Source organism: Dipodomys spectabilis, unplaced genomic scaffold (assembly GCF_019054845.1).
Source record: "Dipodomys spectabilis isolate Male_0828 unplaced genomic scaffold, ASM1905484v1 ptg000519l, whole genome shotgun sequence".
In the NCBI taxonomy this organism is placed as follows: domain Eukaryota; kingdom Metazoa; phylum Chordata; class Mammalia; order Rodentia; family Heteromyidae; genus Dipodomys; species Dipodomys spectabilis.
Genome location: NW_024871196.1, coordinates 895209 through 910238, shown reverse-complemented (window position 1 = coordinate 910238; position 15030 = coordinate 895209). Strand labels below are relative to the sequence as shown.

At 43.1% G+C, this 15030-nt stretch overlaps 1 protein-coding gene across 1 annotated transcript; it reads right to left on the bottom strand.

Moving 5' to 3' along the window:
- Positions 1–1259: 1259 nt before the first annotated feature.
- Positions 1260–12969, bottom strand: Stmp1 (short transmembrane mitochondrial protein 1). Its single transcript, XM_042670103.1, has 3 exons — positions 12888–12969; positions 2730–2783; positions 1260–1797 (listed from the first exon to the last, which is right to left on the bottom strand). The coding sequence occupies exons 1-3, from the start codon at positions 12900–12902 to the stop codon at positions 1723–1725; spliced, it is 144 nt and encodes a 47-aa protein (XP_042526037.1). The 5' UTR covers positions 12903–12969; the 3' UTR covers positions 1260–1722.
- Positions 12970–15030: the final 2061 nt, after the last annotated feature.

The following is a 15030-nucleotide window of genomic DNA, read 5'->3' as shown; positions in this document are numbered from 1 at the left end:
CACTGACTGAATAGTGATTCTGAACAATTGTTTCCTTTTGTTGATTCTGCTAAAATGTCTTCGGAAGGGCATTACTGGTGAAGCTGCCCAATAAGCCCTCTGAAACAAAATGCAATATTGGCATAAATTATACTTTTAGGACTTTACCTTACAGCTATTTCCTACATACATATGTAATAACAGCAAATTCACTGTTTATCACTCTATTAGCAAAACAACTTAAGCACTGGATCTGAGATGTAGCTCAAGTGGTAGAGTACTCATTTTGAATGGAAAAAGCCAAGTAAGAGTGAGAGGCCATTGAATTCAAGTACCAGTGTGCTCACATGTGTATACACACAAACTACACACTTACCAGCAGCAGATTCAATTATGGTATACCCATTCAACTAATATGGAATGATATGGAATGATCTCCATTAAGAAATTTAAAAAAAAAAGCTATGCATAGTGGCTCACATCTGTAATCCTAGCTACTCAGGAGGCTGAGATCTGAGGACTGTGGTTCCAAGCCAGTTGGGCAGGAAAGTCCATGAGACTCTTATCTCCAATAAACTACTGAGAAAAAACTGGAAGTGGTGGTGTGGCTCAAGCCTTGAGCACAAAGAGGCTCAGGGACAGCACCAGGTCCAGAGTTCAAGCCCCAGGACTGGCAAAAAAAATCAAGACCATACCATTTAATGAGAGAAAGAGAGAAGGAGAGAGAAAAATGCAGCAATATGTTTAAGCAGACTCTTCAAAGGTACAGAGTAACTGCTTAAGACAGTTTTGAGCCCACAGTTCAAGACCAACCTGAGACTCCATCTCCCCACCCCTTACTACAAATAGTTATTTCTGATTATAGAAACAAAGTATCAACTATGGAGCTGTAGATTTTAGTATGAACTTGAACCACACTTTCCTTAGGAGAATCACTATGAAGTTATAATGTAAATACATTTTTAATGTGAAAAGTTGTTAACACTTCCTTTACCAAGAACTTCTCATTTATCCATCACGTAACATCAAAAGCATCTGCAGTCTCAAGAACAATTCTTCAGAACAAATTTATCATGAAAGAAATAAATGTATACTAAATAAACTGTGAATTCTACTGAGACAAAAGGAACTGTTTTGCATTTTCTGAAAATTCCCAATTTTGACAGGACTCTCAAAATATAATTTCTCAGCAAATAACTAATTGATTTATGGGTTAAATTATCAACTGTGGAACTGACTGACAAAAGTATAAAATAAATGGATACTTAACCATAAACTGGCTTCTATACATTAATTTTAATTACTTTGAGGCAACAAAATTTAGTAACAAGTGTTTAACAAGCACCCATCATAATTGCTAAACTACAAAATCAGCATTACTTTTATCTGATCACCTATACAAAACTCATCAATTTTTCTTTTGACAAAAGATAGTAGAAACTCCAAACAACAGGGGAGAAACTACGAATTAAAGGTCTTGTTTGCTAATCTAGCACCATAATTCCAGTCTTAGAGCCTCCCAAGGAGACAGAAGGAAGACAGGGGAGAGACAAGGCTGTTGGAAGCAGAGGATTTCTGAACTCGAGGCCCCCTTTCTGCTCTGAGGCAACACCCAGGGTCTAGCAAGGAGGAAACGGCTGAGGGGAGATAAGCACAGAAGCTTTGGGTCAGGAGGTAAAGGAGCTCTCCGGCGTGCTGGGCAGAACCCGTGAATCCAGAATGAGTGCTGGAGTGGAGAGTGCCTCAGGAACTGGGGGGTTTCTTCTTGGCTTCCAAGTCCTTTTTGATCTCTTCAATTTTTTTAGCCAGGTTTGGTATCTTTGAAAAGAAAAAGGATTATTATAATGTTGTATCTACCGCATCAGTATTTTACAGTTTCATAAGTTCTTATTTCCACTGAAGGAGACCTGCTTAATAGTGATTATTTCTTAGCCTCATAAAATTCATCAGTAGGGGGCTGGAGGAGAAAGGAGATGGTGAGGTGGAGTGACTAATAAAACAACAGAAAAAGGATTATAGCTCAATGTTCTGCAATCTACTAGATGGGCAATTTGTTTCTAATACATGTGCTTTCTGAATACAGGAACAAAAGAGAGAGAGAGAGAAAGATGAGAAGCATATGTTAATGTTCCCTCTGAAAGCCAAGCCTGAGATACCTATACTTAACCTCTCTATCTGGTGCTAAGTAAAATTATACGTATAAATAATAAATGCCCCTGCCTAGAACACCAGAATCAAGTGAAGGCTGACAGAGGGAAGTTCTACTACAAATCATTAGTATATTTCCCTTGCTTGTCCTTGTAAAATACGCCACCAATTTTAACTTCCTTGGCTAAGGAATATGACTTCTCACTTCAAAAACTTCCTTCAGTGTAAACACCATAGAGATCTATATCCAAAATTCTCGATTCTACTACTGGCTAAGGGATGAGGTGCTTAAAAGATTATCTACTCTTTTAAATTCTCACTTGTTACATGGCTTTCCACAGAACTCTGGTCTAACGAGACCACCTAAACTGATGGGATTTTGCCCTCTGGTGGTGATATGAGGAAAACATGCTCTGTGAGATTGTTTTTTCAGACTGAAAGGTTTTTTTTTTAAAATAAAATTTGGATTTTTCCCTCAGACCTGTGAACCTCATTTATGCTAGAAGGTATCCTGTACTTCAGTGCTTTCAAAGAAAAGTTACAATACTGCAAAAAAGAAGTAGTTACACAGAATGGAGGGAAATGTGAATATGGCCACTTACATCATAGTTCTGAGCCAGATACATTCCAACCACGTTGCCCAAAGTAAATCCAAGCTGAAAGAATAGAAGAAGAAGAATTATCTGCATACCAAGTCCTGAGCCAGTCTGTGACTAAACCAAAAAACACAGACGATGTCTTCCTAAGGAGTTCAAGATCAGTAAAGAGCCCTAGTGTCCAGTGTAAGATAAGACACAACATGATTCATGTTTTTCTTCTACTAAGTGACCCAGATAAACCCTTCCCAAAAGATTAAAAAACATATAACAAAGAATAAATGGAGGTGATGGACACACTTAGCATAAATCTCCTTGTCCCTTTATAACCCATAAATTCTTGACCATAAGTTCTAAGAATCCAAGTCAAAAGTTCTGATTTTGTTGCTAAATGCTACATTTCCTTTTTTTTTTAACTTTAATTTTTATTTTTTGTGAACATACTGTACAGAGGGGTTACAATTACATGGGCAAGATAATCCTTTTTTTTTGAAGTGGGGGATTATGGATATAATTAACTTCTGTATAACACATAAAAATTATTCAATTTATTCAGTTGAGCCTGAAGCTGGTGATTCACAGCCTCCTACTCAGGAGGCTGAGATCTGAGAATCAAGGGTCAACGCCAGCACAGGCAGCAAAGTCCGTGAGACTTAATTTCCAATTAACTACCAAAAAGCTGGAAGTGGAGTTATGGTTCAAGTGGTAGAGTGCTAACCTTGACAAAAAAAACCTTAGGGACAACACCCAGACCCATGTCCTAGGAGCACATGTGCACAAACACGCAAACACACACACACGTACACACACAATATGTACATATGAATCATAGTTTTTAGAGAATGAGGGGACTCTCATGTTTTGATCTTCTATTTCAAAAGATCAGCTTGATGTCCAGAACAGTCAAGTAACCCCAGCCAGGGTCATTCCCAACAAAGAGCACATCCACAAGCTAAATATATGTAATGACAGAAAAGAATAGGGAACTCTGACTCACCACGGCTAGAGTCTAATGGCAAGATACTTAAGGTCATGGGCTGGGAAGGTGGCTCAGTGGTAGAGCACTTGCCTTGCATGCTCGAGGCCCTGGGTTCGATTCCTCAGCACCACATAAGCAAAAAGAAAAAAGCCGGAAGTGGCGTTGTGGCTCAAGTGGTAGAGCGCTAGCCTTGAGCTGAAGAGCTGAGGGACAGCGCCCAGGCCCAGAGTTCAGGCCCCACGACTGGACCCAAAAAAAAAAAAAAAAAGATACTTAAGGTTTGTGGAGATCAGGGCTCCACATGGATAGACATAATTTTTAGGGAACTATACATGTTTATGCCATTGGATAACTATTTTTCTGAAAAAGCATTGCTTCATGAAAATTTAGAGAACTCTCTATACAAAGAAAGGGCCAAAGCTCCTTATCTTTGAGTACTGAAGATGATAATTCTGTTTTTCCCTAGTAATTAAGAGCCTCCATCTAAAGCCTGATTTCTCACTTAATAAATGCAAATTATCATCGACTTTTAAAAATCATCTTGTTAATTCTGTGTTGCTTGTGTTCAATCTCAATAGAGAGCTTACACTTGAAAAAGTCTGGCACTCAACCCACCATCATTCATGACCACCAGGGAAGTTTATACAGGAAAAGTGACATCTAAACCTTAGAAACAATAACTTGGTCTCAGAAGTTAAGGGAAGGTCTTGAATACATCTAAAACCTCTCTATAGGCAGAGTGAATTTGCTTGTTCTAGGCCAAGACCTAGAAGTCTCTGTAGCTCCTGCAAGCTGGATGCTATCTCCAGGTCTCCTCTATACCCCACTTCCCCAGAACAGTCAGAAAGGAGTGAGCTGCCTTCTTGTCAAGCTTGGCACTGAGCATGCTTATACCACAACTCCTCGTCAGGCATTCTGAGATTTTAGGACTAAGTAGATGCTTCTCACAAACACACTGGAAGCAATGATGAAGTAAAACACTACACGTCTGAGGACAGAGGGATGCCATGAGGAAAGCTGTGTATGTGACAGCTGGTGAAAAGAAGAAGCTGAGCTAGCAAGCCCAGAAGGGGAGCTGGACTGGCCCAGAGCAGTACACAACAGAGCAAAGGCATTTTCCCCACCTACAGAGTAGATGTGGTAAGTGAACCTCCACAACCCACTACCCACAATTCGGAAACCAAAACTCTATCTAAACTATGTTTCATCAGAACTCACTTGGCAAAATCACACCTGACTTGAACTGATATGACTGTGTATGTATGTGTGCCCACACATGTGGTTATTCCCTTTAGAGATAGGATATCGCTATGTAGCCCAGGCTGAGCTTCAACTTGAAATCTTCCTGCATCAGCCTCCAAAGTGCTAGCATTACAGGAATGTGCCACCATATTTAGTTTTTATAGCCTTAACATCCTTGAGTGAAATTAATTTTTTCTTTCCACATAAATAAAAATATTTAGGGCTGGGAAGGTGGCTCAGTGGTAGAGTGTTCTCCTTGCATGCATGAGGCCCTGGGTTCGATTCCTCAGCACCACATAAGCAGAAAAAACTGGAAGTGGTGCTGTGGCTCAAGTGGTAGAGCGCTAGCCTTGAGCTGAAGAGCTGAGGGACAGTGCTCAGGCCCAGAGTTCAGGCCCCATGACCAACCGGAAAAATAAATAAATATAGGATCCTGCCATAGACCCCACTGGAAGATACCCTTAACATCAAAATTTTAATGTACTGATTTTCAAGTGCTATTTAAACACTGTTGCAGTGAAGTATCAAATTATGTATGTTATTATCCTTCTAAAATCTGAAATCTGACTTTCAATATAAATCTAGCCTCCAAATTTTAGACTCTTAATATACTAAAATTAACTCCATACTCAGTTCTCTGAGGGTTCAAAGTAGTACTTAGAGGGCTGGGAAGTTGGCTCAGTGGTAGAGTGCTTGCCTGAGGCCTGGGTTAGATTCCTCAGCACCACATAAGCAGAAAAAAGCCAGAAGTGGCACTGTGTTTCAAGTGGTAGGGCACTAGCCTTAAACTGAAAAGTGGAGGGACAGGGTCCAGGCCCAGAGTTCAGGCCATATGACCCACAAAAAAAAGAAAAAAGTAGTACTTAAGAGTTCATTTACCAGCACAAGTCAGCACCAGCACCAGACCTTGAATGGTACAGACATTCCAAAAACCACAGCCAGGTCATGCATTAAGTGGCAAACCGAATGACATGGAGGCAATTCTTTTAAAAGTTACACCTTAAAGAGATAGACGTATCACAATGTTATTAAAAGTTCTAAATATTCTGAAAAACTGTTAAAATCTAGTAGCAAGAGAACTGGGAACTAAAAGGGGAGCTAGTGCTTGTAATCCCAGCTACTCAGGAGGCTGAGATCTGAGGATCACAGTTCAAAGCCAGTCAGTCCATGAAATTCCTATCTCCAATTAGCCACCAGAAAACCAGAAGTGAAGCTGTGGTTCAAAGTAGTAGGGTGCTAGCCTTGAGCAAAAAGAGCTCAGGGACAGTGCCCAGACCCTGAGTTCAAACTACACAACCAAAAAAAAAGAATTGAGAATTAAAAACAGAGATCAAGGCAAATGGTAATAAAGACATGATGATGACGAAATAGAACAGGCCTGACTACCTACAGTGGGCAGGGCCAGTTGCTGGCAAGCAACCCTGCTGCTAGCAAGCAAAGGAGTTTGGTTCCCATGTAGTAATGATAGGGAGCCACTGCTTACTGGCAGAAAGATAATGAAAGCCCTGTTTTGGGAGTATTTATTTGATATATGTTCTGAGAGAATGCTTCGTAAGTACAGATTAGAAACAGGTCACAACAGTGTGGTGGCCCATAAGACAGCAAGCAAATAAGAATAAACTGTCTCCTTAAATGTCAGTGATGGGCTGGGAATGTGGCCTAGTGGTAGAGTGCTTGCCTAGCATACATGAAAGCCCTGGGTTCAATTCCTCAGTACCACATAAACAGAAAAAGCTGGAAATGGTGTGGTGGCTCAAGTGGGAGAGTGCTAGCCTTGAGCAAAATGAAATTCAGGGACAGTGCCCAGGCCCTGAGTTCAAGCCCCGAGATTGGCCAAAAAAAAAAAAAAGGCCAACGATGATGGATAGAGAATCCAAGAATATTTACATTTATGATTTGCAACAATCCCTTGGTGTTATGACATTCAATGGGGAAAGAATCATCTTCATCTTCAAGAAATGGTGTATCTAATACACAAAAATTAAAATGTATCAAAGCCCCAAATGTTGGTGTTAAAACTATTAAATACCTAGAAGAAATGACTCAGGAGTAAGTCTTCAGTGGTAACACGCCAGTGACAAAAGAAAAAAATGGATGCATAGGCCTGATAAAAGTTTAAAATGTTTACATTTCACTATTAACAGGAAAAAAGTAGACAATTAGGGTAAAATAGTTGCAAATCTGATAAGGTAGTTATACCTAGAATAAAGAAATCTTGCGGGGCTGGGAAGGTGGCTCAGTGGTAGTGCTTGCCTTGCATGCATGAGGCCCTGGGTTCTATTCCTCAGCACCACATAAGCAGTAAAAAGCTGGAAGTGGCACTGTGGCTCAAGTGGTAGAGCACTAGCCTTGAGCTGAAGAGCTGAGGGACAGTGCCCAGGCCCAGAGTTCGGGCCCCATGACTGGCAAAAAAAAAGAAAGAAATCTTGCAACTAAATGATAGATACACCGTACAATTTTAAAAAGTGGGAACATGACTTGAAAAGATTTCTCCAAAGACACAAATGGTCAACTAGCACATGAAAAGATGTTTGGCATCATTAGTCCCTGAGGAAACACAAATTAAAGCGCCGTGCCACTCACTTGATATCTTTAATTAACATACTTTTTAAAAAGAAAACAAATATTGACCCGTGGGAATGTGAAATGGTACAGCTACTGGAGAAAATAGTCTAGCAATTCCTCAAAAACCTAAGCTCACAGTTCCCACATGAACAACTGCTCTTGAGGGTACAGACTCAAGCGAAGTGAAACACATACCCCACAAAAGCTTGAATAGGACTATTCCCAGCAGGAATACTCTTAATAGCCAAAAGGTAGAAACAATTTCAATGTTCTTCCACTACTGAAATTTTATTAGCTAGCCATAAAAAGAATGAAGTGTTGGGCTGGGAAGGTGGCTCAGTGGTAGGGTGCTTACCTTGCATGCATAAGGCTCTGGGTTCGATTCCTCAGCACCAAATAAGCAAAAAGAAAAAAGCCGGAAGTGGCGCTGTGGCTCAAGTGGTAGAGCGCTAGCCTTGAGCTGAAGAGCTGAGGGACAGCACCCAGGCCCAGAGTTCAGGCCCCACGACCGGACCCCCCCCCCCTCAAAAAAAAAAGAATGAAGTGCTGATTCAAGCTATCATATATATGAACCTTGACAACACTGTCAAGGGCAATCAGAAAAGATTACTGATAGGAAATATGCAGAATACACAAGACACAAAAATGAATAAACATCGAGGGTTGGAGAAGGAAAGGAGAAATGAATGCTAAGATGTATAAGGTTTCTTTTTGAGGTGATGAGACATTCGATATACAATTATGAGATAGTGGTGATAGTTGAACAATCTGTGAATACATTAAAAACACTTTAAATCAGTGAATTTATTTCAAAGCCACAAAAATAACTGAAATTTGATAAAATTCTGTTGGTTACCTGGGATGAAATTGTGGAAATCAAAGATAATTTAACAGCTCCCAGACAGAAAAGAGACCAGTCAGATAAATGTTGGCTCTGTGAGTGCTACAAAAAAAATGATCAATTTCCTCTTTTGAATGCATGAACACATATGTAGGTTAAGATCAAAGCCAACTCTAAACAAACACACTCTTCTCAGCATGTGTCCTAGCCCTTCCCCACTCAAAAAGCTGTTGTGTCTATAGATCAGCAAACAAAGCTACAATATTCATCTGGGGATGGTTTCTGACAAAGTCCAGAGTAGCTGACAATAACCCAGAGCATCTGACAAGTCTGAGCTATGACTCACCAAATTACATTTTCAAAAATAACACACCCACACCTAAGTCACTGGCATGAGTATAAGAAATCTAAAAATAAACCCAATTTATTCAGCAAATGTAACTACCACTAACATTCAATAGAACATCCAAAAATGACTTAGGGTTTGAGGTGAGAAAATCTATTCGAAAAAAATAAAAAATACATACTATCTAACAATAAAAACACATGTTATATTTCAACTTTATTCCTCAATTTCAGATTTAGTTAGAAAGCATTCAGACAACCTCTATATTCCAAAAAGCATGAAAAATTCACCATTTTTGAGGTTTATTTTTTAAAATTGAGGTGGAATTCATTTAGCAACTTCTTTAGTAATCAAACCCACATTTTGTACATTAAAATGAAATCTATCAAGGATATAACTACTGCTGCTGCCCCAGAGAAGCACATTTTTAAGAGATAAGCCAAATTTTACATTCAATAATCTTGTATACAGAATAAATGCAGAAAACACTAGAAAAGACTATACTGGGTAGAACTGGTTTTATTCTCAGAGAAGTTGATGGAACTTCTTTAAGTACTTTATGACTGAGGGTGGTGGTGAAAGGCTAACCTAAGATTAAATATGACTGTCCTTCAGAACCCACAGGGGGTTCCAAGATCTCTCCAGACCACCATCTGCAGCTGTTCAAGTCCCCTCTCATATTCTCTCAATCATCTCTAGATTAAGGAGAATACCTAGTACAACGTAAAGAGTCATTCTGCTGTATTAAGAATGACAAAAAAAAAATCTGTACATATTCAATATAGATGCAACCTTTTTTCTCCAAATACTCTCTCAGCCTCCTAAGTAGCTAGGTAGCTTGGATCTGCAGGTGTGGCCTGCTGATATGGAGGGTTGACAGTAAATAAAATCAATCATGTAGTACGAACTTATCAGTCCGTAAATTTAGGCCCTTAGTGGTAGAGACTTAAACATCAACATCCATTAGTTTGACTAAAGAACCTAAAATAATCCTTCCAATTCAAAATCAAAATTCTATAACAGCTAGCTAGTGGAACTGGTCTGAGAGTGGAGCAAGAACCACTGGTTCCCACTGGTGTGGGAACAGAGAAAACTTTTCACAAGGTGAGCAACAAAAACTTAAAGAATAATTACTGCATCCTCATTGCACACAAGCTCACCTCCTGTTTTACCATTGGCTTCTCCATAACCTTATAAAGCAGCTAATACTGCTCAGTTTCATGCTAAGAAAACTGAGGACGGAGTAAGGAACTTGCCCATGTTATAGAGCAGGTAAATATATGTGCCAAGTACATAGCAGGTAAAAGATATGCAAACTGAGGAGAAAAAATAAAAAATTCTATCTGTATTTCAAATTTGAGTAGAAATACATTAGGTGTGGAGTAGGAACTGGGAGGAAGGGGAAAGAGAGAGAATAACTGATCCAGATATGTCAAGTATGAGACAGAGAGGACAAAGGGATTGATACCAAGATACCAAGAAACTAGAACCCTGAGAAAAGGACTCAAGGTAATTTTGGAAGTTGTCAGCAAAGAGGCAAAAGGTGACAGCATGACAAGGAACACACTCCTCAAGGGAGGGTGCAAAGATAAGCGCAAAGTCAACTAGTCTTGAGCAATACACTAACCAAGAGCAAGGAAGCACAGCCAGCAAAAGTCAGGAGAGATTAGAAAGCAGTTCCCCAACTGGTAAGTCCAGATATGATCCCCTCAGCCTCAAGAGGGCAGCGCCTGGGGCAGTCACTGTGTGGAGGGTCACTGGGAACAAGTTTCCCATAAAAAGTAACTGTGACGTGTGGTAACAACAACAACAACCATGGATCCAACTAAAGATGAGGTGCTCTGAATACCAACTGCTGCTGGCTTCAAGAAGTAGAACAAGGGGCTGGGAAGATGGCTCAGTGGAAGAGCACTTGCCTTGCATGCATGAGACCCTGGGTTTGATTCCTCAGCACCACATAAGCAGGAGAAAAAAAAAGCCGGAAGTGGCGCTGTGGCTCAAGTGGTAGAGTGCTAGCCTTGAGCTGAAGAGCTGAGGGACAGTGCCCAGGCCCAGAGTTCAGGCCCACGACTGGATCCCCCCCCAAAAAAGAGGTAGAACAAATGAATGACAACAGTAACAGCAGCATAGGTGATGGGCACAAGTACTCCGAAGTTTCCATACAACTGTTCGTAAATAGAAAATACTCGTGACCACTCTACCACTTCCAAATCTCTCCTAGCCCCACTTCTATAAAGAAACCAATTCAAGAGTTCAGCTGATGCCTTGCAAAAGACAAAGTGAAACCTATCTGGATCTTTTTATTATGTGTTAATATTTTTAAGGGTTTAATGTGTTAATTCCTCTCTAGTTCTCACAACACAATCATGAGGTAGAGCTCATATTTGAAAGTGGAAAATGAAGCATAGAAAATTTAATCTGCCCAAACTTCTGCTGTTCCAGAGTGATCAAGGTAGTGTCTAATTCTGGGGTCTGAATCTCATAAACACTGGGACAGGATGGCCAGTGTTTTATAGAGGAAATAAGTGAAGCAAGAAGAAAGACTTGTCCTAGTTAATCATCAACATGAAAAGTAAGCTATCCATTTCCTTCCAAAACAGGAGGGGAAGGACAGGAGAGAGCATCAGTGTCCACTTAACACCACAACAGCAACTTCCCCTGAATTCGGTGAATTCTGAATTCTCTATCAAAACTCATGTTTATACACAGCAATAGTCCAACATCAAATCAACTTACCCTGCAAAGACACTTCAAAAGTTAATGGCAACTGAATTAATGTCCTCTTGGTTTATCAGGAAAAAGATGTCAAGGGAGAATGAACTGTATCCTCTTACACCTGGGGGTCGGAGACTGCCCTTATTCAAGTGTTTCCAACAGGTAAAAGGCTGTAATTACTCCTAGGTCAACACCTACTTGGAACAGTGGAGAATCTCTGAGGCCAAGAAGTAGCCCTATTTTAGTTGACCAGTTTATGTTAAGGGCCATCTCTTTTGACAAAATGGATTTAAAAACCAATCACCAACTCTCAAGAGGACACTTGGGAAAGTCACTCATTCCCAGAGCACCACGTCTCCACTGACCATGGGCAAGATAAAGAGTATCTGGCTCATTAGAGATGGAAAGTTCTGACTGCACGGAATCTGCTAGAAAAACTCTCACTTGGAAGCTTGGCAAATCTTGGAAGCTTGGCAAATCCCCCAGAAACCTTTACCCTACATAGTTTCCCAAGAAAGCCAGGTTTTATGTCAAGTAGGAAGCCAGGAGACATAATCTGTTTACCTATAACACTCCTTTTTATCCTCCTCTCACCAAAGAAAAGGACTGGGTGGGCGAGGGAGTTTATTTGTATACCAGGGCTGACTTACTCCTCAAAGTCTGAAAACAATTATAGATCTTATGAAGCTTCCTGGACCTCTCAAACCTCATAACGTTTATTGATGGACTTTTAACTTCTCCAAAATGCCAAGCTGCAGGCACTAAGTTAGGGATGGGGTCTGGGGCGGGGGCTGGAAAGGCGCTAGGTCAGGGATGGGGTCTGGGCCCGGGGAGGGGGAGAGGGGGCTGGAAAGGCGCTAGGTCAGGGATGGGGTCTGGGCCCGGGGAGGGGGAGAGGGGGCTGGAAAGGCGCTAGGTCAGGGATGGGGTCTGGGTCCGGGGAGGGGGAGAGGGGGCTGGAAAGGCGCTAGGTCAGGGATGGGGTCTGGGTCCGGGGAGGGGGAGAGGGGGCTGGAAAGGCGCTAGGTCAGGGATGGAGTCTGGGCCCGGGGAGGGGGAGAGGGGGCTGGAAAGGCGCTAGGTCAGGGATGGGTCTGGGTCCGGGGAGGGGGAGAGGGGGCTGGAAAGGCGCTAGGTCAGGGATGGGGTCTGGGCCCGGGGAGGGGGAGAGGGGGCTGGAAGGGCGCTAGGTCAGGGATGGGCCCGAGAGCAGGAGGAGGGCCGATACAAAAGGCACCGGACCTAACCGGGTCCCTCTCCAAACGAGCGTGCAAAAGCAGCCCTGAACTCACGCCAAGCTTCCGGGGCGTGTGCGGCGGGCGCTGGGAGGCGGGAGCGCCCGCGGGCCCGAGGGGCGCGGAGGCAGGACCACGCGGGGCCCGGCCCGGCCCGCGCCGCGCGGCCCCCAGCTTCCCGAGGCGCCCCCGGGCGGCGGCCCCTTCTCCTGCCCCCTCCGCTCCCCGCAGCTCCACTCACCAGGAACTGCAGCATGGTGTCGGCGGGGAAGGCCAGGCGGGCAGGAAGGTGATGCAGCTTCTCCGCGGGTCGCGGCTGGCCTTCCCCGACGCGGGCGGGGCCCGCCGTCCACTTCCGGGTCACGCCCCGCCCCTCCTGGCCCCTCCCGGCCCCGCCCCGCCCGTCTTCCTGTTCCCGGCTGCGTCCCGTCACACCGGCGCCCCCTGGTGGAGCGCCCGAGCGTCGCCGCGTAGGCCCAGGCAGCCAGGTGCCAGGTGCCCTGCGGCCCGGGGGTCTGCATTATTTCACGGGCGCCAACCATGCTGCTGCACAGCCAGGCTCAGGCTCTCCGGCCTTGAAGACAGGAGGCAGGAGGCGGCGGGACCCAGCCAGCGTGAGCAGGGCACCCCCGCTCTGGGGCCGTGGGTTTCCAAAGTCCCAGGAGCCCATTACGCATGCTCGTTGAAGATCGCCGGGTACTTTGTCATCTGCATCGTGAGCTCCAGTACACTCCTCGGCTTTCCAACAAGTCGGAGGGAAAAAAATGAGTTCTATGGCTGTGGACAGAGCGAGGGGAGGGCAGCCCTAGATGCCAGGATCCACAGGGGAGCTGCTTCTGTCAGAAGCTGTCTATCTTTGTTGGGATGTCTGTCCTTGAGCAGAGCTCTCAGAATTCAAGACCTAAAGCCGTGACTTCTTGCACCCCTTGTTGGAAAACATTAGCTAACATCCTGGAAGTCTGACTTCCAACTCTACACACCGAGCTGGACTGTTGTGGGAAGCAAGTGAGGTCCTGTGAAGGAAGAACGTGGACAGTGATCGGACCCTGTTAAAACTGCTGGCCTGCCCGGGGGACACACACATGATAAGTCTACTCTTGTCTGTGACCCTTTCCTTACTGGTCCCAAACAGTAGAAAACCAAATCACAGTAGCTTACTACATTATGAAGCTGCAGTGCACAACCGTGGGAGTACAAAACGTTCGCTCCATTTCTGCTTTTCTACATCTGCTTCATTACATATCATCACATTTCTACTCCCTGCAGAAAAAAAGAAAAAAAGTTGACAAAATTGGGGGGGGAGGGAAGCGCATGAAAGGAGGGATGAGCAAATGCACTGATTGTATTCAGTGTACATTATGTAAAAACTGAAACGTGCAACTAGCAGGGAAGGAGAAAAACGGGAGAACAATGGAAGGAGTGTCATTGATCAAGTTTACGAATTGTAACCCCTTTGTACAACTGCTTAATAATAATGCAAATTAAAAAAAAAACAGAGAAAAGGAGAAAATGATAGAATAAAGCAAGGGGAAAAGGAAGACCGGAAATGGGGAGAGAGAAAAAGAAACAACAGAATAGGAAACAGACAACTGATTGGAATACACCGTACACTGGTAGAAATGTAACACTGAAATACATCACCATAAATAATAGTCTATCATCTCAGATTGGAAAAAAAGTATCAGACTACAAAGAGTAAGCACTACCAAGGAAAAGACTGATAGATCTCACACATTAAAATATACAACATCTACACTATTTTTTTAAAGCTGAAAAGATAACCCAACCGAATGGGAGAAAACATCTACAGAGAAAAGCCAGAAACTAAAGCCTTAATATTGCTAGAGCCAGTGGCTCATGCCTGTAATCCTAGCTACTCAGGAAGCTGAGATCTGAGGATCTCAATTTGAAGCCAGCTGGAGCAGGAAAGTCTGAGACTCTTATTTCCAACAAACCACCAAAAGAAGGAAGTAGAGTTTTGGCTCAAGTGGTAGAGTACTAGCCCTTGGATTGCAAAATAATTTTTGTTTTGCAAAATAATTTTTCTTTTTTTCTTGGTGCCAGTCCTGGGGCTTGAACTCAGGGTCTGAGTACTGTCCTTGAGCTTCTTTTGCTCAAAGCTGGCACTCTACCACTTGAGCCATAGCACTACTTCCAGCTTTTTCTGATTATGTGGTACTAAGGAACTGAACCCATGGCTTCATGCATGCTAGGCAAGCAATCTACCACTGGTGGTTAGAGATAAGAGTCTCACAGACTTTCCTGCCCGGGATGGCTTTGAACTGTGATCTTCAGACCTCAGCCTCCTGAGAGTCTAGGATTACAGGCGGGAGCCACTGGCACCCAGTTCTGAAAATAATTTTTTAAAAGGCTCAGGGACAGCA